Consider the following 22,115-nt stretch of genomic DNA (forward strand, 5'->3'; position numbering starts at 1 on the left):
TTTTCTTTTTTTTGGTTTTTCAAAACAGGGTTTCTCTGTATAGCCCTGGCTGTCCTGGAACTCATTTTGTAAACCAGGCTGGCCTCGAACTCAGAAATCCGCCTGCCTCTGCCTCCTGAGTGGCTGGGATTAAAGGTGTGTGCCACCACGCCTGGCCCTACTTCTCTTATATTCTTGGGTTTTTTTGTTTTGTTTTGTTTTTTGCTTTTTTGAAACAGGGTTTCTCTGTTTAGCCCTAGCTGTCCTAGAACTCACTCTGTAGACCAGGTTAACCTCAAACTCAGACATCTGCCTGCCTCTGCCTCCCAGGTGCTGGGATTAAAGGCATGTGCCACCACTGCCCGGCTATTCTCATACTAAATGTCCTAGCCTTTAATGGTTGAGCCATTTCTCCAGGCCTCCACTTCTCAATAAATGAAGGGGGGAGACATACCACATCCTGCGATTGAAGCAAAGTCCCAGAAGAAAGGCTTGAGAATTTAGCCAAGACTGATTTGGGTACCTGGAACCCTAGAACCTTTCTTGGCTCCAGAAGCTGCTGCCAGGACTCTTTAGAGCAATTCTTGTTTGTATGTAGGATCCAGTCCTACTAAGGGTCCAACATTTGACTCTGATGAACCCCAACAGAGAAACAAACACATCTCGCCTTCTTCCTGTCTGGTTGTCTTTTCTAGCAACTGGTGTTCAATTCAGTGACCAACTGCTTGGGACCACGCAAGTTTCTGCACAGCGGGAAGCTCTACAAGGCCAAGAGCAACAAAGAACTGTATGGCTTCCTCTTCAACGACTTCCTCCTGCTGACCCAAATCACAAAGCCCTTAGGCTCTTCCGGCACCGACAAAGTCTTCAGCCCCAAATCTAACCTTCAGTATAAAATGTACAAAACGGTAAGGTTTATGTAGGTCATGGAAAGAGGGGTCTCTAAAAGAAGTCCGTTACAGAAGGGTTTGGGACTACAGTGTGGAGAGAGCAAAGGGGAGGAGCTGAGAGACTAATGGGAGGAGTTAAAAAGGAAAAGGGGAGGACCAAGATAGAATAAGGGGAGGGGCTAAGATAGGGCAAGGGGAGGGGCTAAGATAGGACAAGGGGAGGAGCTGGGTTAAAGGGAGGAGCTAAGATAGGGCAAGAGGAGAAGCCAGGATAGAGTAAGGGGAGGAGCTAAGATAGAGTAACCCTAACAGGCAGAGTAGAGGATTGTCCATGTCCCATACCTTGGTTCTCAGTAACACACAATTAATCCTATAGGGGACCTCACATGACAAAAACATGCGTTGCTCCAAGTGAGCCGACATCATGGCCAGTCCAAGCACCCAAGTACCATGCTCCTTCCACTCTGCCCCAGATGCCTTGACAAACTCTCACAGTGGCCTGAAACATCTATACCCTTCCCTTCCACGACCAATGTGTGGAGGGTTTTTGTTTTTGTTTTTGTTTTTTTTAACAGAATGCTATCCCGTGTGTGCAGAGTTGTGTTTGTGTGTTGCCATGCCATGTGAGATTTTATTTTCTAATTTCGTCTATGTGTGATGGGGGAGGGGTGTCTTTCCGCAGGGGTTCTCTTAGGAGCAGCCGCTCACTTTATTTTGGGAGATAGTGACAGATTATGTGGGCTGCTGCTAGAGCCTTTGTATGAAATTCCTGGAGACACCCTCTTAGGCGTGAGGACTGTTCGCGGTTTAGGACGTACTACAGGGAAGTGGAGCAGTTATTTCTTACTTGTAAAGGTTATACTTGCAAAATGAATATAGCCTGATGTAGAAGTCAGTATCACGGGGCTGGAGAGAAAGCTCTGAGGCCAGGAGCGCTTGCTGCTCTTACAGAGGATCTGGGTTCCGTTCCCAAAACTCACATGGCTGCCCACAACCATCTGTAACTGCATCCTCTGGGACCCCCTCCTCTGGCCTCTGTGGACAGCGTCCACACTGCACAGACACAAGCGGGCACAATTACACAATTATTAAAAATTACAATTATTAAAAGGTAGTACTAAGATAAAATCTAGATTCTGGTATAGTCGTGTGTGCTAAGCTACAATCACACACCTGCCATCTAGATTACTGGGTTGCACGCACACACACACACACACACACACACACACACACACACACACACGAGACTCTGCCTTGTTCCTTAACTGCCCTTGTATTATGACTTTGCAGCCCATTTTCTTAAATGAGGTTCTAGTAAAATTGCCCACGGACCCTTCTGGAGATGAGCCTATCTTCCACATTTCCCACATCGACCGGGTCTACACCCTCCGAGCAGAGAGCATAAATGAGAGGTAAGCCCCAACCCCTCCCTAGCACTGGGTGAGGACCACTGGTCAGCATGTCCCAGCATCCCCCGCTGCAGTGGTATCACCTCTGTGTGGAAGGAAGTAGTATATATACTTTTTTTTTTTTAAAGAACTTTTCAAAAGTTAGACATCTGGCATGAGTATTCCAAAATAAATGGATTGAAATCAGCTTTGCTGGAGGCTTTTTTTTTTTTTTCTTTTTCTTTTTTTAGAAATATCCAGTAGCCTTTGAGGTAGTGAGAGCTGCTTAGACTGGACTAAATTTCCCAGGTGGTAGAATCCAACAGGAAAGTGATTTGAGACTAATTCCCGCCCCTCCGCCCCCGCCCTCCCCTCAGGGCGGCAATCTGGGTCTTAGGGTTGCTGGTATTTTGCTCCAGTTTTATTTTAGACTGTTCTGGAGCCAAATGGAACAGATCGCTTTTCTGAAGGGTGGGCTTGACACGAGGCCAACAAGCATCCCCAAGAACGTTCCTGCCAGGCAAGATTGGCTAAAGTTACTGTACATATGGCACCCTGAGAAAACCCGCACGCCAAAGCACCTCCTGGCGTGCGCTCCCCACCCCCCACCCCCAAGTGCGAAGCAGTTCTTTCCTTGGGTGATTTTGGAAATAAAGACCCTTCTGTCTTCCTGGGTCCTCCAAGTATGTGATGCTTTGCGGTGAGGGAGGGCAGGAAGCCACTCGCTCCTCCCTCCTCCAGCCTGGTGTTTATCAGACTTTCTTCATGGACGCGGGGAGTGTGAAGGAGATCTTCAGTGTGTTCATTACTTACTGGCAGGGCTGTTACTCAGGTAATGAGTGCCTGCCTCAAATGCACAGAATGTGTGCCTGTAATCTCAGTGCTCAGAAGGTGAGGAGAGGGATAGAAATCCAAGCTCATCCTCAATTACGTAGTGAGTTTATCACCAGCCTGGACTACAGTATATGAGACCCTGTCTCAAAAAACAAACTAACAAAAAACAACATCAACAAAAACATACACACAAAACGAAGCAAAAAAACTAACAACAATGGCCGCAGCGATGGCTTAGCGGTTAAGAGCACTGACTGCTCTTTCAGAGGTCCTGCGTTCAGTTCCCATTAACCCATGTGGTGGCTCACAACCATCTGTAATGGGATCCAATGCCCTCTTCCTCTGGTGTGTCCGAGGAGAACCACAATGTACTCAGATACATAGGATAAATAAATCTTAAAAAAAAAAAAGAAAAAAGAAAGAAAGAGACTAAAACTAACAACAACAAAAACAACAAAAAAGCCAAAACAAAACAACAAAACTTCCCTACTGATGGTAGGGGTAATTAATTATTAGCATCATACATTACAGAACCAGTCTTTCTTTTCTGAGCCTTTGCTGTTAAATTCAAATAAACCAAGTAAAAAGAGTCCCGGAGACAGAATTTGAGCAGACCCGAAGCCTGTTCTGTGCGTTCTGTTTGGCAATATTCTGTCTCTTCTCATCCAAGGACTGCCTGGGTACAGAAAATCAAGGCGGCGTCTGAGCTCTACATAGAGACGGAGAAAAAGAAGCGAGAGAAGGCGTACCTGGGTATGTGCTGCAGGGCCCGAGACCCTGGGGCGGGAGGGCCATTGAGTCCATCCCAGTGTCTCTGGGGCTGAAACTCGCGCCAGCAGTGGGGCTAGGTGCAAGGCAGGGCTCAGTATAAAGGATGAAGGGCGGATTCCAGGGGCAAGAGACAGGAGGGGGGCCTTGCTTTCAAGTGCGGACAGATGCCTTGTGCAGATTGTGAGCGTGCTGGAAAGAGAAGGGCATCAAAGCGAATGTGATGTGATAGGAAGCGGTTTTTGTGTTGTTTTTTTGTGGTTTAGTCCGTTCCCAGCGGGCAACCGGTATTGGAAGGTTGATGGTGAACGTGGTAGAAGGCATTGAGCTGAAGCCCTGTCGGTCACATGGTAAGGGCCCATGAATTCCACCCAAGCACTCTAGAATATTCAGGGTTCTCTGCCCTCCCACACACACTCTTTACCAATTTGATGTCAGTTGTGCAATTTCCTATGTAAATTTCCTGCTGGCATTGGTTTGTCAAAGATATGTACACATGTAGGTATATATATATATATATATATATATATATATACACACACACGGGGTCTGAAATTGAGTCCCACTAATGGATTTGTTTCTCTTCTGAATGTGATACCAAACTACGGGAGGGTCCACCAGATCTTCCACTTGTGAATCTCGAAGGTGTAGGGGGATCGAAATGAAATGTGTCCCACCTGGCAGGGGCTTTTGTTCACTCTAGGAAAGAGCAACCCGTACTGTGAGGTGACCATGGGCTCTCAGTGCCACATCACCAAGACAATCCAGGACACGCTGAACCCCAAGTGGAATTCTAACTGCCAGTTCTTCATCAGAGACCTGGAGCAAGAGGTTCTCTGCATCACTGTGTTTGAGAGGGACCAGTTCTCGCCTGATGGTGAGTGGAAATGGCCCCAGGGCACCCTTAGTCCCACCCAGCCCGCTCTACCTTCCGGGCACCTTTGTCCCCACCCTTGGGGCAGCTTGCCCACATCACACTTTGCCCTCCGGGCACCCTTAGCTTCCCTGCTCTTCCATCCCAACACTCTTGGTCCCACCCCGTCGCTGTCCCAGTTGAGCAGGTGCACCCACCTGAGAACCTGACCCCGGCAGTCCCTGGGCTTCTAACCTGAGAGGTTGGCACGGTGCAAGGAGCTGCAGGAGGCAACGGAGTGGATGTGGGCAGGAAGTGCTTGGGCTGGTTGGTTCACTGAACTAGACAGACTGTAGTCATCTGCGCTCCCACACAGGCGAATGAGGGAGGGTATGCCTGGGAACCTCGATATAGTGCGATTTTTCTGTCCTTGGCTATCATCAAGGATGCCTCAGTAGGTAAAGGCACTTGCTGCCAAACCTGATGACTTGAGCTTGATTGATCCCTAGGTCTGATATGGTGGAAGGGGAAACGGACTCCTGTAAGTTGTCCTCCACGCGTGCCATGACGTGTACACATGCACGGATGTACATATATAGATATGAAACTACGCAAAATAAATGAGTGCTTTGAAAAGCAAAGAGATAGCCACACCTGGTGGTTTCCACCTGTCATCCCAGCATCCAGGAGGCTGATCCTGGAATTAAGAGTTTGAAGCCACGGGGGCTTTGTAAGGAGACCCGGTTAATGCTGACCAGTGGAGCAAGAAGGACATTGGCTAACAGCAGGTGCTTTGGAGCCGCTGCTGTCCCTGGGAAGCACAGATAGCTTTGTGTTGGACACGTCTTTCCCTCAACTTGCTCTCTCTTCTGCAGTGATTTTTGGCCACTGAAGCCAGGAAGCCACACTCTCTCAGCCAAATAAAAATCAGAGAGAGTGAGGCTGGAGAGATGGCTCAGTGGTTGCTGAGATTTGAACTCAGGACCTCTGGAAGAGCAGTCAGTGCTCTTAGCCACTGAGTCATCTCCCTAGCCCTGGAATATGATTTTTTAAAAAATTTAAGTACACATATATTATGTGTTTGTATGTTGTGTATGTGTATGCTGTGTGTGTGTGTGTGTGTGTGTGTGTGTGTATCTTAGTACCACCACTAAGATAACCTTGTGTTTTGAGATAGATCTCTCCCTGGCCTGGCGCTCACCGACTGGTCCCACTTGCTGCCCATTCTGTCTTCATCTCCTCAGTGTTGGGGTTACACGTCTATGCCACCACACTTGCCTTTCTTCCCTTTTTAAAGATTGGGTTTCATGTAGCCCAGGCTGGTCTGGAGCCAGTTTGTACAGAGCTGGGAATTAATCTTAGGCTTGAGCACAGTAGGCAAGCATTCCACCAACTGAGTTATGCTCTTGGCCTAGCTTTAAAAAGGTGTCTGTGTGTTTGCTTCCGTGAGTCTATGGGCGCCCTATGCACACAGGAGCCAGCGGGGACCAGAAGAAAGGGTTGGATCCCCTGGAATCAGAGTTACAGCCACCGTGCAGATGCTGGGACCTGAGTTCAGGTCCTCTGGAGGAGAAGCCTGTGGTTTTAACTGCTGAGCCATCTCTCCAGCCCCACCCCTGGTTTTCATTCTAAATGTAGATCCTGAGGCTCAAACTTATGTCCGTGGGCTGGAGAGATGGCTCAGCGGTTAAGAGCACCGACTGCTCTTCCAGAGGTCCTGAGTTCAATTCCCAGCAACCACATGGTGGCTCACAACCATCTGTCATGGGATCCGATGCCTTCTTTTGGTGTGTCTGAAGAGAGCAATGGTGGTGGACTCATATAAATAAAATAAATAGATAAATCTTAAAAAACTACCACCGCCAACAACAACAAAAACCTTATGTCTGTGAGCCTGGAGGGCACAGGTTTTTACTGACTGAACCTTCTTTTTGACTCTATTAATATATTTTAAAATATACACAGAATATATTCTATTTGTGGGATACCATGTGGTATTTCAGTAAGTGAATATAGTGTATAATACTCCATCAGGGTAGTTGGCATACCCATCACATGGATATATTATCTATATCTATATGTATGTCTCTCTCTCTCTCTCTCTATATATATATATATATATATGTGTGTGTGTGTGTGTGTGTGTATGTATATGTGTATATATATATGTATAAATACACATATATATAAAATTGGGAATATTAAAAAGTCTTGGGGTTTTTGTTGTATTATTTTGTTTTAGCATTGAAATATACACATATATATGTGTGTGTGTATATGTGTATATATATATATATGTGTGTGTGTGTGTATATATATATATATATATATATATACACATATATATAAAATTGGGAATATTAAAAAGTCTTGGGGTTTTTGTTGTTGTATTATTTTGTTTTAGCATTGAAATATCATTGACATCCCCACGGGGCAGTAAAATTGAAGAGCTGGTGCTGGTCTTAGTACCAGCCGTCTTAGAAGAGCTCGAGAGCGGCCAGTCATAGGACAGTCCCAGTGTCACGAGCGCGCGTGACCTAGAGACAGAAACTCTTTCTGAGCACCCTCTGCTTTTCCTCCTTTCAGATTTTTTGGGTCGGACAGAGATCCGAGTGGCCGACATCAAGAAAGACCAGGGCTCCAAGGGGCCGGTTACGAAGTGTCTCCTACTGCATGAGGTCCCCACGGGAGAGATTGTGGTCCGCCTTGACCTGCAGTTGTTTGATGAGCCCTAGCAGCCCTGCGACGATCGTAGATGACTTCCTCCTCAAGGCCCCGTGCGGGCGTGCTGTCTGGTGGTCAGCCGCGGAGCAACGGGGACAGCAAAGACGAAGCCCCTCGAGGCTGCTAGGAGTCGTTCTCGACAATCCTGCCCTTCAAACCATGTCTCATTTTATGAATCCAAATTCTCTTTTCCTTTGCCCTCCCTATGGTCTCATCATGGCTTCTAGAGTCTCTGAATTCCGTGACCTTTAACTAGGTTCCATTGGGAGCCTGGCTCCTTCCCTGGGCTGGAGGTGTGGGTCTGGTTCCTATAAAATAGATTTATAAACACAGTGAGTGTATTTTGGAGAACTGTGTAGGCCTCCTGTTTCTCTCCTCTACCAGCCCTCCGTAGACTACTTGGCCTATAATATCCTGTGCGTGGTATATTTAGTCCAATTATGACGGAATCGTGGCTTCGGAGCCCAGCCCTCCCTGGGAGATGGGGCCCTAGATTGAATGCTCAGCCCGGTGGCTCTGGAGCAGACACCAACTTACTTAACCCTCTGGAGAGCTGTTGCTTAGAAGACACTCACGTGTGTCGTTAGAGCTGTACCCCCTCTAGACGTCCTTAGTGTCCATCAGTGGAAACACGGTGGAATGCTACAGGGCGATTCCGTTCTGATTCTGGGTGAGCTCAGAGGATTCTCCAAAAGCTCGTTATCTGCAAGGTTCTGTCCTGATGAGTTAAGTCCTGCTGCAGGTTGCTGCGGGTCACTGCGGGTCACTGGGATGACCTTGGCTTGGTTATTGTCAGAGCATCCTCTTTGGGCTTGGAGACCCTGGGATGTTTCATGAGAAGTTCTGTCTGGAGACCAGTCCTGTCTGAGCCCAATCTGTGCTTGAAAGACTGTTGTGAGAAGTAACATCAGCAATCCTTAGTGGTCACTGCACCCCCCCAAACCCCACCACACCAGGAAGTCATGCCTCAGATGGATGAAGTTCAAAAAAGAAAGAATTCGAGATAGAATAGGTGGTGTGGAGAAACACTAAGAAAATCCATTACTGGTTTGGGGGAAAGACCTTGGGAACCCGTGAGTCCCGCATGTGGGGGGGGAAAATGGGCGATGCTCCTGGGCATACAGCAACCCTCTTAGTCATAGGAACACATGCACTTTTTGCGAGAATCAGGAGTGTATGACCATAGGCCAGGCTTTTTGTCTGAGTTCTTTGGGTTTTCTCTCCCTTAAATGCTAAAAGATAGGCTGGTTATCTAGATAACTTGATTTGCTAGTGAGAAGTGCAGGCTGGGTTTTGGACCCTTGTTTGCATCTCCAGTCTGTGGTCATGGCCTGGCCTTTGCATGTCTCTGGCTCGTGGGCTCAGGTTCTCTCCTGTGTTGGGTGGTGTTCCTTTTTATGGTAGGCTCTCAGATTTGAACTAGGTTTCTAGAAGTACTTTGTAAATGGTAGTGTCTCGGTGACAGAATAGCCACTCTGCTGAAAGGTCCCTCTCCATGTGTGTGTGTGTGTGTTTCAAGTGATTTCTCAAAACGTGTATGTGGCAAAGGACAACAGTTTACATTTCATACTTCCAAGAAGCACTTAGCGTTTATGTATTGAAGATAGTGTTGACTTTTGTATCAAGAACAACAGACACACCTATTTTTTGAAACAAGCCAATAAACTCTTCAGGTAGCAGCTTTCAGCTGAACATGAGGTAGACTTTAACTTCGAGCATGCGTTGGCTTACCACTTTCCCAGCAGAAAACACTATCAAAACACTACATGTTCATGTTTCTGTTGTTGTTAAGAAACTGTTTTAAATGATACCTATAACTAGATCTGTGACCCATGGTTTCTTGGTTCTGGAACTGGGGGGGCTTTGTTCGGCGTGTTGATGAAGGACATGCTCCCATGCTGTGAAACACAGACATTCTGTGTGCAAATGGCCAGTGTAGGGTCACCGTTACAATCCCTTCCCCTCCCCCTTCCAAGTTGAATATGAACATGATGTTGAACATCAGTGTTCCTGTAGGAAGGATGAGGCATGCATGGTGACCCCGTAGGTTCTGGGTTACCTACTCATAGCACCCCATGATTGTAGCATGTAAATGCAGTCTGTGAGTCTTTCCCCCAGGTGACCCTACTAGACACCCCTGGGTTGTCCTGAGGGGTGACAGATCTGGATTGGTATCATTTGTTGTGATTGATTGTATTTCTGGATGAGCTGGGCTGACCCTCAGACCCAGCTGTGACTCCTGGTTTCTGTTGAGATGGAGTCCTATTGTGACCCATGGGTGACACACAGAGTCTCAAACCTTGATTCTCTCCTCCTTCACTCTACTTTTTTGACCAACCAGGCTTCAGTTCCTACAAATGGTAGGTCCTTGCCAACGAGGAATCTGAGGCTCAGATGTCTGCTTCGTAAATGCTTGCCCAGGCTGCACCACCTGGCACCCTGATGCCAGCCGTTCAGATACCCCCTGAAGGCATCCCTCTTCTATGGGCCACACTGCCAGTACCTCCCACACTCTGACCTCCTCTCACTCAGGAATGCACTTTCCTGGAGCCTGGCTATGCTCTGACCCTCAGTCACCCCTGAGAATTATCCCGAGAGCTCTGAGGACAGAAGCTCCCGGCTGGGCTTCCTTCATGGGCCACTTGATCCAAAGGGTCAATCCTTGTCTCTGGGGAAGCGTCCATGTTTTGTCACCCAGCAGATGGGCGGATAGCTTTATCTCTTGGGACCAGATTTGCTGTGTCCACAAGAGTTTGGAGACCTATGTCAATCATTAAGGTCCAGATCTGCCCTCGATGGAACGGAGAGCTTTCTAGATGAGAGTCAGCAGGAATGCTGGAGAAACTGGGCAAGGGTGCTGGGTTCAATTCTGTAATGATGTCTCTATCCTCGGACAGCAAATAAGAAACTTCTCTCCCTAAAGAACCTTTCTTCCTTATTTTCAGACACGACCTGGACTCCATAGTCCAAGATGTCCTTGAACTCTGGATCTTCCTGTCTCAACCTCCCGTGTCCTGGAATTTCAAGTGTGTTCCGCTGGGCTCAGCTGTCTTCATTTTTATAAAAGGTGGATCAATGGGCCGCTCATACCGCCTGCTATCTTCGCTCGGTGCCAACGTGTGTTCTAGACGTGTGTCAGGAGGTCACAGGCGTCTGGAAAGGGTGATCGCAGGTTGATCTTCCAGGGTGGGACAGCAGCTACCTCCCCAGGAGCTGCTGGGCAGGAGAGAGCTGGTCCAGGGTGTCCTAGAATCCATTAACCAAGGACACAGGGACGGGCCCCTCTAGCTTCATTTGACAGGAGGAGAACCTGAGCCAGCTGAGACTTCAGGGAGGATTTGTACCCAAGGGCTTTGTTTCTAGCTGGTCGGACCTGGCCTGATTCCTAGGAAGAAGCCAAACCTCTGATGGATTCCTTTACTCTTTTAGACCCTGTCAGAATCCAGATGCACGAGAGTTAGAGACTGCTCCTCCTCTTCCTTCTCCTCCTCGTCCTCCTTCTCTTCCTCTTCCCCGGATCAGCCCCATGGGCCCAAATTCTTGTTTTTCTTTGTTTCCCCCTTACTTTCCAAAGACACATTGAAGATGACATTTCAGGGAATGCCGTATTGGGCAGGCCTCCGTGCTGGGTTGGGGACAGAGGCTGGCTTGTATGAGTGGTGGGAACTTCCTCAGAAGAGCCCGATCTTGCTGACTAGTAATTGACAGTAAGGAGTCCCCAACATGGGTCCTAAGATGCCAACCCCTCCTCCCCTGCACAGTCTCCTTTAAGGGGGGTCAGTGCCTGACCTTTTCCCAATACCATTGCTTGCCTACCTGCCAAGGGACCCTGTTCTGCAGGGATGCGGGGGTGTGAGGGTCACCGGGCCAAGGTAATGCAGGAGAAAAAAGGAGGGAAGGAAAAAGGAAGAGAGAAAGAAGGAAGGATGGATGGAAGGATAGAAGGGATGGAGGAAGGAGGGAGACAGGGCAGGGAGTCAAAGAGAACGTTAAAGAGGCTTCCTCGCAGTTTATGAAGGTAAGGGCTCACTCAGTGCCACGTGCTCCCTATGGGGGTTTAGGGGACCGCATCTCTGGAGAAGAGACTCGCAAACTGAAGATGGGACTTACCCCTGCCCTCCTTGTCATGGAGGCTTAGACCTCTAGTGTAGCAGCCCCTAGAACCATCACGGCTTCCTTTCTTTTTTATTTTTTTAAAAGATTTATTTATTATTATACCTAAAAAACAGACACACCAGAAGAGGGTATCAAATCTCATTATGGATGGTTGTGAGCCACCATATGGTTGCTGGGATTTGAACTCAGGATCTTCAGAAGAGCAGTCAGTGCCCTTAACCACTGAGCCATCTCTCCAGCCCCCACCATCACGGCTTTCTGAGTGGCAAGTTCCCAGAGGCCCTTGGGCATAGCATTCTGTTTTGAATGACCCCTATTAATGAACATTGTCCTTTGAAGGGCTATCCAAGGAAATAATGAAGACTTCTTGTTAGTTTGGACTTGCAATAAATAACTGGCTGGTTGCCACAGGGACTCCTCTTTCCAGTTCCCTGTTCCCTGATACCTAGAAAGCAGCTGAGCTAGAGGAAGAGAAAGTCCCGGAGACCATTTCCTCACAGGACATTGCACGAGGTCCCTGTTTGTAGGTCTCAAGGATCCACTAATGTGTATAATGACTTCATGTTTGTAAGTGCCAGGAAAGGTTCTGTCCTTGAGAAGCACAGGAAAATACAATCCGTGAGAAAGATGACCAGGATCTCAGGCTCTCTAAGTTGAGAGCGTTGAAACTCCTATGTCAGTACCCTGGACAGACTGCAGTCAGGAACAGCAACACAGTGAGCAATGCTGACAGTATGCTGTTCCTTCAGGGGGGTCCTATCCTGTCCAGGCCGCCTGTTGGGGACTGGGAGGTAGAGAAGGGACCTCCTTTGTGGCTTTTAAGCCAACTTGTAGATCTAATTTTAAGTCACTTTAATAACATAAGATTCCTGCTCAGTGGCTGGGTAGATCGCTGACAAAGTGCTAGCCCGACCTGAGTTTGATCCCCAGCCCTTGCATAAAGAAACCAGACTCAGCAATGTGTAGCTGTAGTCCCAGTGCTGGGGACGTGGAGACAGGGGGATTGTTGGACTTGTTTCTTGGTGGAGTGGCTCACAGGGGTTGGGATTGGGGATGTCTTGAAGGATAAGGTACAGAAAACTCAGTATTGACATCTGAGTTCCTGAACTTATTATATATGTGCATGTGTGGGAACACATGCGCCCGTGTGCGTGCGCGCGCGCGCGCACACACACACACACACACACACACACACACACACACACACACAGAAACATTAGTGTTCATTTCCACCAAACAACTAACTCAGTTCTACGCAGACCTAACTAGTTCCTTTAGTAAAAGGAGCTAATAGTTTATGTTTTGGCAAATAATTCTCCTAGCACTGTGTGTGGCTGTCCTATTTCAGGGTGAATTGCCCCTACGCTGTGTCAGGTCCTATGCTATATTTTAATAGGATCTGTTCTGTTTTCTGGAGCAGCCTAGAGTCTCGCTGTTATTACCGTGATGAGTTTTTTAGTGTTTGAAGTCCACCGAGGAGAGTTGCATTCGGAAGCGGGCTTATTCCGTCAGCCTTCAGATTGCCCAGCGTCCCTCCAGGATTTCTGGAGAGCTGGCCCGTGATCAAGGCTCCTTTTACGCTGTGGAAATTCCTCCCTTCTTCTTTTAGAACCGTCGTACCCGTATCCTGTGCGAGAGCTGCGCCTGTGGTTTTCTGCCTCCCCGGCTATACTCTTTTGTCGTTCTTGTCTTATCTCCTCCTGTTCTCGGTGAAAACAAGAGTGGGGACCTTAGACAAATAGGAGCCAAAGGCAGCGTGGTGGCTTGTGTGGCCATTTCCGCACTGTGGGGCTCTTCCTACCTAGATGGTTCTATTGGCAGGGTCAAGGTGCTGGCGCCCCCTGCTGCATCCCAGCAGCATTGCCCTTGTGGAACTTGGCTAGTGAGCCGGGTGGGGGTAGGGTCAGGGCTAGAACCCGACTGCAGTGCACCCCCACTCTCCCAGCTGAGCGAAGAAGGAAGGGAGGTGTGAGTGAACCCAGCGCTGGGCACCTACTGAAATGGCGTTCCTGCCTGCTGGGGTGGACAGAGACCCTTCTCAGCTTCCCTGCCTTTTCTGTGCCTACTTCAGAGGGGAACATTGCAATTCAGTTCTCCACAGAAAAGGACTGGCTTCCTGAAGTAGGCCTCTGTCCCCGCGAGACAGGGTCGCCCTACTTGGTAGGATAGCAGAGTGTCTACCTGAAGACTTCGACTTTGGACGGTTTAAGTGGCAAATGGTTTGATGCAGCCCTTGGATGCCCGGAGTGTGTTTGTGAGTGAGTGTGTATGTGTATACCGGGCATTGGGGAATGGCTGTGTGTCCCACTGAAGGAGACAGGAAATGTTTTGCTCTACCCTTCCCTAAGCTGCATTCAGGACCAGCTGGTAATGTGTGGACCAAGTGCAAAAATAAAAATGGTGCCCTCCTTGCTCCACATGATTGGGGATTTCAGCAGGGGCAGCAGAGAACTGAGCTGAGTTTGGGCACCAACACCCTGGGGCTGGCCTTGACTACCCTGTGAGTAGAGCAGGGAGGGCCTTGTTATGTCTTTCTTCTTTGGAAAGGTCTCCCTGGCAGGCTGCGTGGAGCTGGGATGGAAACACATCGTCCCTTCTCCTTCCCTCCTCCCTCCCTCCCTCGTTTTGTTTTCCTTTCCTTGCAGTGCTAATTATCAAAGCCAGGGCCTCGTGCATTCTTAGAAAGTGATGTGCTTTTCAAAACTCTACTCTTTTATCTCTTAAAAGTACAAACAGTGCAGAATAATTACAGCGCCCGAACCCCCGGCTCACACCCGGAAGCGCCCTGGATGGATGGGGAATGGTCAACATAGGTTGATGGTTTCTCAGGTCTCCATCCAGGGTGTGTCTCTGGATATCAAGTGGCCTTTGGTCTTCAAAGTTGAATTTTCTGCTTTGAAATGAAACCTTTCCCCTATTCAAGGACTGGTCTCCCCGTTTCTGGTGTCACAGAGGATATTCTAAACTACTTTAATGGAGAAGAGCCTAGAAGGGCACAGGGTCCCTGTCTGATCGAGAGGTCCTTTGTTCCTTATGATACTGCTTTCTGGAGAGAGAGTGGGCGGAGCCAGATGCTCTCTGCCCTAGAGGCCAAGAGTCTGAGAGTTTGTTCCTGGGAGGCAGGGCTCTCACGGGATAGATCCTCCATGGGTCTTCAGGTGTTTGCAAAGAAGAAAGACTGCTGTGTGTGTAACCTCTGCATTCTGGAAGCCCACAGCTCTGGGGAGGCCAGAAGTTATGGGGCCGCTCCTCAAAGCTGTGTGTGTGTGTGTGTTGCTTTGTTGTGCAGCCTGTGTTGTGCTGGATGCTCCAAGCCCTTTGAGGCTCTGTTTGCCGTTTGCAGTTGTGGACCCATGTCTACACATGCAGAGCAATAACCTTTCTCGAGTTTCCCGATTCCACTCCTGTAATCCCAGCGCTCCAGAGATGGAAGCAGGACAATCAGGAATTTAAGGCCAGTCTGGGCTATGTGAGACCCTCTTTCAAAACTAGAAATGCAGAAACTGAGAAGGGAAAACCCACAGAAGGCTCGCCTGTCTTGGCTTTAAATCACCTTAAATGAGTCACGATCCCTAGAGGGACCTGACCACTACTGTGTCAGCATCCATTTTAATGAATGAATATTTTGGATACACTTCATCAATTAACATTCTTAAAGCGTTACTTGCTGAATATTGCTGTCAGAACGTTCTCTCAAATGATGCTCAATGGTAAGACATGCATTTAACTGAGCATTTGTTGCCAATGGAGCTGAGAGGTCAGCCTCAACTCTGGTCCTTGGCAGCCCACAAGCTGAAGTCTGAGTCCTCCTTGCCCCTCCGTCTGCCACGGTGCACACAGGGGCACAGGCTACCATTCGCCTGTGCTGTACTGTCTTAGCTCTTCTGCTCTGCAACATTCCACACGTCGATGGTGAACATAGGTGAACATATCTGTACAGAGGCGAGAAACCTCCGCCAAATGTCCTGTGTCTGACAGTCAGCTCACAGCTCCTGGGTTTCTGTATTTTATGCATTTTCCAACAAAGGAAAAAGACAGAAATCCACTACATAATGTGAAAAGATTGTGTTCTGTATGTGGTTCGTCGTGAAATCTTTGCTGTATGTTTTTGGGAATGACGATTGTATGTATATACAGTATGTAAGAGGCTATGCTGTTCAATGTTGCATAAACTTAACAGATTCTCTAGTCTGAATATCTAACTTGTTATTGTAAAATGTGATTTCTCATTGAGAGATTATTTTTCTGTATGTATATGAGAGTATTTTAGGAATCTAACTTAAGTGCATAAACTATAGAAGAAACTTAAAACCATATCCCAGGAGTAGAAATGCGTGATCAGGTCACTTGGGTTCAACCCATCTAAATTTTATTAAAAAACAAATCCAAGTTGAATGTTTAGGAATTCAAACGTGTGGATTTTTTTTTCTGCCTTGCAGGGGATATGTGGTCAATGAGATGGGTGGAGCCACGATAGAATGGAAGAGATCCTGTAGCCATGACCTGGGATGAGGCCATGTTAACTCATATGATGCACACATATTCTGAAGAGACACACAGTCTGCCTGCAGCCAGACCTGCTGCCAGACAGTGGGCTCTAGTCAGGAACGTGGCATGGTCAGAGAATTCAGGCACATTTGGGGAGGCCACATGCTGGCTTCAGCCTCTCACCGTTTGGAAGCACACAGGGAGGCTGAGCTTGGGTTTTCTAGGCGCAGATGTTTTCAGGTGTGAACAGTCAGCTGGAAACTTACTGGAGGCCCACGCTGAGCCAGGAGGCCTACCTTCCCCGGAAGGTATCCAAAGTCCAGGCTACTCCTGGGCACTTCTATACTTGACCACCTCGAATGAGGTTCAAGTGAACCAGGGAGAGTTTGTGAAACAGTTCTAACCTCACCTCTAACCCCTGCTCCCCGAGAGAGCATCGCAAATGACTTTAGTTAGTGGGGACCTTGTGAGTCCAACCTTACCCAGCTGACCAGAAATGCCTCTCAATTAAGAGCTGGCTTCTGGTGACTCGGGTAAGTCTAGGGTGCTAAGATCTAAGATCGCTCCTGAAAGTCTAGAGTGCACTGATTAAAAGGACTCTCGGAAGTGTGATCACTGGGCCAGCATGTTGTGGGCCTTTTAATACTGCCAGCCTAGGCTTCACGATGCTAAAGTGGGAGTAACGTCCTGACTGCAGAGGTGCAGGCAGCGTTACTCCAGGAAGCTTCCTGGGCTCCGCAAAGGCTGGAATGACAGTGTGCTCTCTGACTGTCTCTGGTCCCAAAGGTCAGGCCATCCAGAGATCTCTAAAGGCCAACATGCAGACCCACCTAAATTCTGGCCCCCTTGTCCAGAGACTTCGTTCCTTCTTTCCTGGAATGCTGGTCTTTGGGGCTGGGGTGGTCATAGGCTGTGAGGATAAACCACCCACACAATTGTCCCTTGTCCCAGGTGTTCCAAATGTGCAGAAGAGAAGGTAGGATGGATGTAGGTCCTCCCCCACAGTGCTGGTGAGGTTAGCTAGCCTGTGTGATCTTTGTAGTGGACCATGAGGCTGGTGGCATGCGGCTCCTTCTCAGCCCTGCCCAGTGGCAGAAGTAGACCACTCCTAATAGGCATCCTGTGCATTGTGATACCTACCTGTTGCTAAATAACAGTACTTACAAAAAGATTATATTGTCTGTTTTATAACATTAATGGAGTTCTAAAAATGTATTAGACATTATTATAAATTACAGAATTCCACACTTACCTAAGGTTTGCTGATGCAGGACATCACAGCTTCTCCTCTGTTTAAAAACAGGTTTTTGGTTTTTGTTTTATTTTTGATATTGAAACACTCCTTTGTCATCTAACTATATGTGAATCTACCCATTCAGATCAAGGTGACTGGGGTTTTCTCCTTTCTTTGCACCAGAGGCAGCACTGGCAGGAACCAGGCCCCTGAATCTAGAGACTAAGGCCAGTCTCCTTAAACAATTCTGGGGCCGTTTTGACCTGTGTGGTTTAAATCACATGGTTCATGAAAACAAGAACGGCCAACCTCACCAGCTCAGGTTGAACTCTTTCTTTCTGCCTTCACTTCTCTGCACACAGGATGCTAACAGCCCTGAAGACAGGTGTCTTTTCTTGTGTCTGTTTCCCAGAGATAAGGTTGTAGTGGTACAAGAAAAACAATGCAAAAATAAATCTAAAAAAACCAAACAAGGCAGCCGCCACCTTCTCAACTCTCCTGTGTCCTCTTCAGGTAGTGGAGACAGACTCCTTGTGCTGTGTATTCCTGAGAGCGTGAGAAACGCTGAGAACAGCCAGGGTGCCAAAGGCAGAGTCAGCAAGCCCAGAAAAATACAGGAGAGTCAAACCCTCCCAACACTCCCTACAGATTCTACACAAGTCGTTTCTTCCTGGGCAGGGTCACACAAGGTTGGCCTTGAACTCCTGGTCTTTCTGCCTCTCCAGCCCAAGCCTGAGGTTCCAGGCATGGACAACTGGCTTCTGTGTGAGACCTGTGATGTCCTCATGTGTTATTCTCGTCTGGGTACCTAGCATGGATGTCACTCTGTGCCCCTCACCCAGGGATGTTCAGTTGCACAAGTCAAGAACCTTTCCCGTCTGGTTTGTCTGCTCTTTCTTGTCAGCGTGGTTTCTGAGGAGTGCATGGGACTGGGCTGTTTGATGTTACATCCAATTATCCCAATTTGTCCTAAGTACCAAACGGCTGCATTTCCACATCTATTTTTAAATTTATTATTTTTACTTGTTTGGGGGGTGGGCACGGATGCACACACAAGTGCGTTTTACCTGCAGAGGCTGGAGGAGCTGCAGTTTGTTTGCAAGCCTACTTGGCGCTGAGTTAGAATTCAGTACCTCTGGAAGACCAATGTATGCTTCACCACTGAGCCATCCTGTATTTTGGTCATTCTGCTCCCCCCCCCCCGCCCCCCGAGACAGTTTCTCTGTGTAGCCTAGGCTGATCTAGAACTCACTCTGTAGAACAGGTTGACTTCGAACTCAAGAGATCTGCCTGCCCATCTCCTGAGTGCTGGGATTAAAGGCATGTGCCACCATGTGCCTTGTTCTGCTTTTAAAGATAGGGTTTTGATACGTAAACCAGGCTGACATCAAAACTCATAATCGCCCTGCCTCAGTCTTGTGAGTGTGGGAAGTGAGTGGGATTATGGGATGTGCTATACGCCAGGCTGTTTTGAGTGTTAGGAAGGGCATTGTTGTAAACCTGGGTGTGTGATATCTGAATCTTAGCACCTGAGAGGCAATCAAGACTGCCTGACTCGGGGCCAGTCTCATCTAGAGTTCCAGGCTGCTGTACTCCACGAGGCTCTGGGGTCATCTCTGGCAACCTCAAGCTGCAAAGCTCAAAGCATCCCAGTATTCATGTGCTTCTTCCAGAGGAAGCAGGCTGAGCGTGTGAGCTCCTCTGTAGCAGGCAGTCTGTGGAGCCTCAGAGTCAGTGTGGAGGCTGTCGGGTCTTCAGGAGCGAGCTGGAGGGGAGTCTGCGGCAAGGAGGGAAAAGCCCAGCTATGTGGGATGCAGATCCAGCTCTGCACCAGTCCTCCCTTGTGGTGAGGGCCAGGCGTGTGTGTGTGTGTGTCAATGGGAAACCTGGCAGGGTGAGAGGGTACGTGTGTGTGTGTGTGTGTGTGTGTCAATGGGGAACCCCGGCAGGGTGAGGGTGCCTCTGGCAGCACCTGTCTCCGGCTCCCAGCCTGGGTGCTCTGGATTCCGACATCTCATCTGGATCCAGTTGAAAGAACCCACCTGTGTGGACTGCCAGGCTGCTGGTGAAGGGAACCTGGAACACGTGGTGAGGCATGCCAGACCTGGCCTATACAAGTCATTAGCTGCAGCCTCAGGTCATCAGTGAGTTAGAAGTGCTAGCAGCCCAACTATGTCCTGGCATTCCTGGCCCTGGGGAAGAGGAGTCCTTTGTGCTGTAGTCCTGTTGGGGTCTCTGGTAGGTGGCTGCCAGGCACGATGGGCAGGCGAGGGCACCCGAGCCATGCTGTAGCTTCTAGCCCTGCCCTCGAGGACTTCCTGTACTTTCTGCCCTTCTTGAGGTACTTCGTCAGGAGCCCTCTGGAGTAGTCAGTTAGGCAAACACACATGGGAGCGCTCAAGGAGGGGCTACGGTCAGAGAGCTCTGGCTTCTCTAGCAGCCTCAGAGGTAAGCTTCGGGAAGACTGTGTTGATGCTGTTTGGCTCTAGGTGGACTGGGAGCATGTTAGGGACACTGGGGCAAGGGACATGGGCCTTGTGTGTAGCCTGGATGGCTGGAGATGTCGAGCCGGCACCCTGGGTCTCACCTCCTGCTGCATAGCCACACTTCTCTGAGCAAATCATAAGACTGCCAGGAGCACAGGCTGTAGTCTCGACAGTCAAGCACCCTACAGTTAGGAGCTCTGTCAGGACCGAGAGTCTTTCAGTGGGGAGGCCTTCATTATGACTGGTTAGGGACCAGTTCTCAGCTACCTCCAAGGACACAAGACTTTGATAGGCAGTGCAAGACTGTATCTGTAGGCACAATGCTAACTCTATCAATGACTTCCTGAGAAGGACACATACAAACTGAGCCCTCCAGCCCAAAGGACTGTCTAAGCTGGACACTCTAAAGGGTCCTATGGGAGGATGGAGACCTGGTGCTGCCCCTTAAAGGACAAGGATCCTCACGCCCTCTGTTCAGGAAGCATTTTATTGTTGCTCCAAGGACAAGAGCTCACACAGGTGACAGTCTCTCAGAGCATCTCCCGCATGGCCTTGCTGAGCTTCTGAATCTTGCTCTTTGCAGACATATCAACGTACTTCTCCCCAATTCGGACAATCATCCCGCCCATGATTGACGGGTCAGTCTAGGAAAGAAAACAGGCCACACATGTGAAACACAGCGCTCTATCAGACAGGCATCGGGGGTAGGCAGGGCACTAAGACACAGGTGGGAACTACTCGATACGTGTAAGCCAGGCCTCAGCACTAACATTCCACAGTCATGCAGACCCACCTTGATCTCCAGTTTCAGTATTTGGTTTGGACTCAGGAAGCTCTTCAGCACCGTCTTTAACTCAGAGAGAACAGCGTCATCTAGAGGCTGAAAAAGAAGCAAGCATCCTTTAAACAGAGCACTACGGCAGCACACACAGTGAAGGAGAGGGAGACACCACAGTGGGCATGAAACCAAGGCACTGACTGCGTGTGCGTGTACATGCCTGTGTGTCGGGGTGGGGGCGGGGGCTAAGGAGTGACCGCACCACAATGTATTTTCGAAGCACTGGTTCTAGGCATAGGGCTTGGCCACACAAGACCTCCCCGTCCCCTCAAAGCTCCATAGGTGCCCTAAACACACTACAACCTGGACAAGGCCAGGGCTGCACACTGCAACCACTACTTGTGTGTGTGCATCGGACACTTTCCCCTGTTCTGGCTGACCTATGTCTTGGGGACAACAATAAAATGACTTGCCGCAGGGTAGACAATATATAAGGAGTATAGGTCTCTGAGAAGAGAGGCCTGTGTTCAGATCCCGAACCCACCCTGTTGAGGGGGCTTCAGTTTCCTGACATAAACTAAGCACAGTTACCATTCAATTTTATCCCTATCTTCTGAGAGCAGTGACACATTACAAGGTCCCCAGAGGACGGCAGCCTCGATAAATGGTGGCTAGTTAACACTTCATTCCAGTGGACCCACAGGTTGGACACATCCACCCTAGAACTCAATATGGCATTTAAGACTTCAGGTTGTACCAGGACTTTCGAGTTGCTATTTCATACAACGGTCAGATCCCCACGACTAATCACTAATTGGCTTTCGAGTGGAAGCTGACAGAGCCCTCACGAGTGACAAGCTATGTCCCCGTGCAGCAGCAAGAGCCTGCTACTTACAGATGCTGTGGTCACTGTGCATGGCACTTCTCCGCGGTGGACGCTCATGATGGTGGAAAAGGCAGAGATGATCCCCTGGGTGTTGCCTAGGCGACCATTTTCAGCAAGTAAATCTGGGAAAGTGACAGGAAAGTCACTGAATTACCCAAAGCAATGTCACCTGGTAGCCTGACAATACCACATTCAGAGTCCTTTAAGAAGATGAATGGGGCCTGGGGAAACAGCTCAGTGGTTATGAGCACTGTTTGTTGTCCCTGCAGAGAACCCAGGTTCAGTTCCCAGCACCCACACGGTGGCTCACAACCATCCATAACTTCAGTTCCAGGGGATCCAATGTCTCTTTGGACTTCCTGGGCCCCACACTCCCCAAACAGGTATTGAAGAAAAGCCCACTGGGCCATCGCCCACTCACTCATGAGGTTGGCCGTCAGCGGAGAGAACTTTTCCTTTTTTGTGATGTCATTCAGGCTTTTCACTTTGATGGTGCGCTTGATGTAGGGATTCAGAACAGCCAGAGATACTTTGGGGTCCTTCAGGAGTTGCTGAAAGTACACACACAATCCCAGCTGCCACACATTTCTTTGTTTATGACATTACAAGGGATTAATGTCATGTTTTGAGGAACTTCAAAAACACCCTTATAAAGTTTCTTACATGCATCTTTTTTTTTTTTTTTTTTTTT

At 48.7% G+C, this 22,115-nt stretch overlaps 2 protein-coding genes across 5 annotated transcripts in view; one reads left to right on the plus strand and one right to left on the minus strand.

Moving 5' to 3' along the window:
* Itsn1 (intersectin 1) overlaps positions 1-11,642 on the plus strand; it is a 187,515-nt gene extending 175,873 nt beyond the window's left edge. For 3 of the 4 annotated variants that reach the window (XM_029470688.1, XM_029470690.1, XM_029470689.1), the window contains 6 exons: positions 675-887; positions 2,160-2,281; positions 3,762-3,844; positions 4,126-4,209; positions 4,563-4,736; positions 7,299-11,641. In XM_029470688.1, coding sequence (XP_029326548.1) covers positions 675-887; positions 2,160-2,281; positions 3,762-3,844; positions 4,126-4,209; positions 4,563-4,736; positions 7,299-7,447 — 825 coding nt within the window. In that variant the 3' untranslated portion in view covers positions 7,448-11,641. Of the gene's footprint in view, positions 1-674; positions 888-2,159; positions 2,282-3,761; positions 3,845-4,125; positions 4,210-4,562; positions 4,737-7,298 lie in introns of all 4 variants that reach the window. The other variant, XM_029470691.1, reaches the window with a different exon arrangement.
* Positions 11,643-20,229: 8,587 nt separating this feature from the next.
* The window catches only part of Atp5po (ATP synthase peripheral stalk subunit OSCP), a 6,426-nt gene continuing 4,540 nt past the window's right edge, over positions 20,230-22,115 (minus strand). The window contains exons 4-7 of the mRNA XM_021185007.2: positions 21,846-21,975; positions 21,434-21,546; positions 20,554-20,640; positions 20,230-20,404 (exon numbers count right to left, since the gene is read on the minus strand). Coding sequence (XP_021040666.1) covers positions 20,291-20,404; positions 20,554-20,640; positions 21,434-21,546; positions 21,846-21,975 — 444 coding nt within the window. The 3' untranslated portion in view covers positions 20,230-20,290. The remainder of the gene's footprint in view (positions 20,405-20,553; positions 20,641-21,433; positions 21,547-21,845; positions 21,976-22,115) is intronic.

Source organism: Mus caroli, chromosome 16, assembly GCF_900094665.2.
Source record: "Mus caroli chromosome 16, CAROLI_EIJ_v1.1, whole genome shotgun sequence".
NCBI lineage: Eukaryota > Metazoa > Chordata > Mammalia > Rodentia > Muridae > Mus > Mus caroli.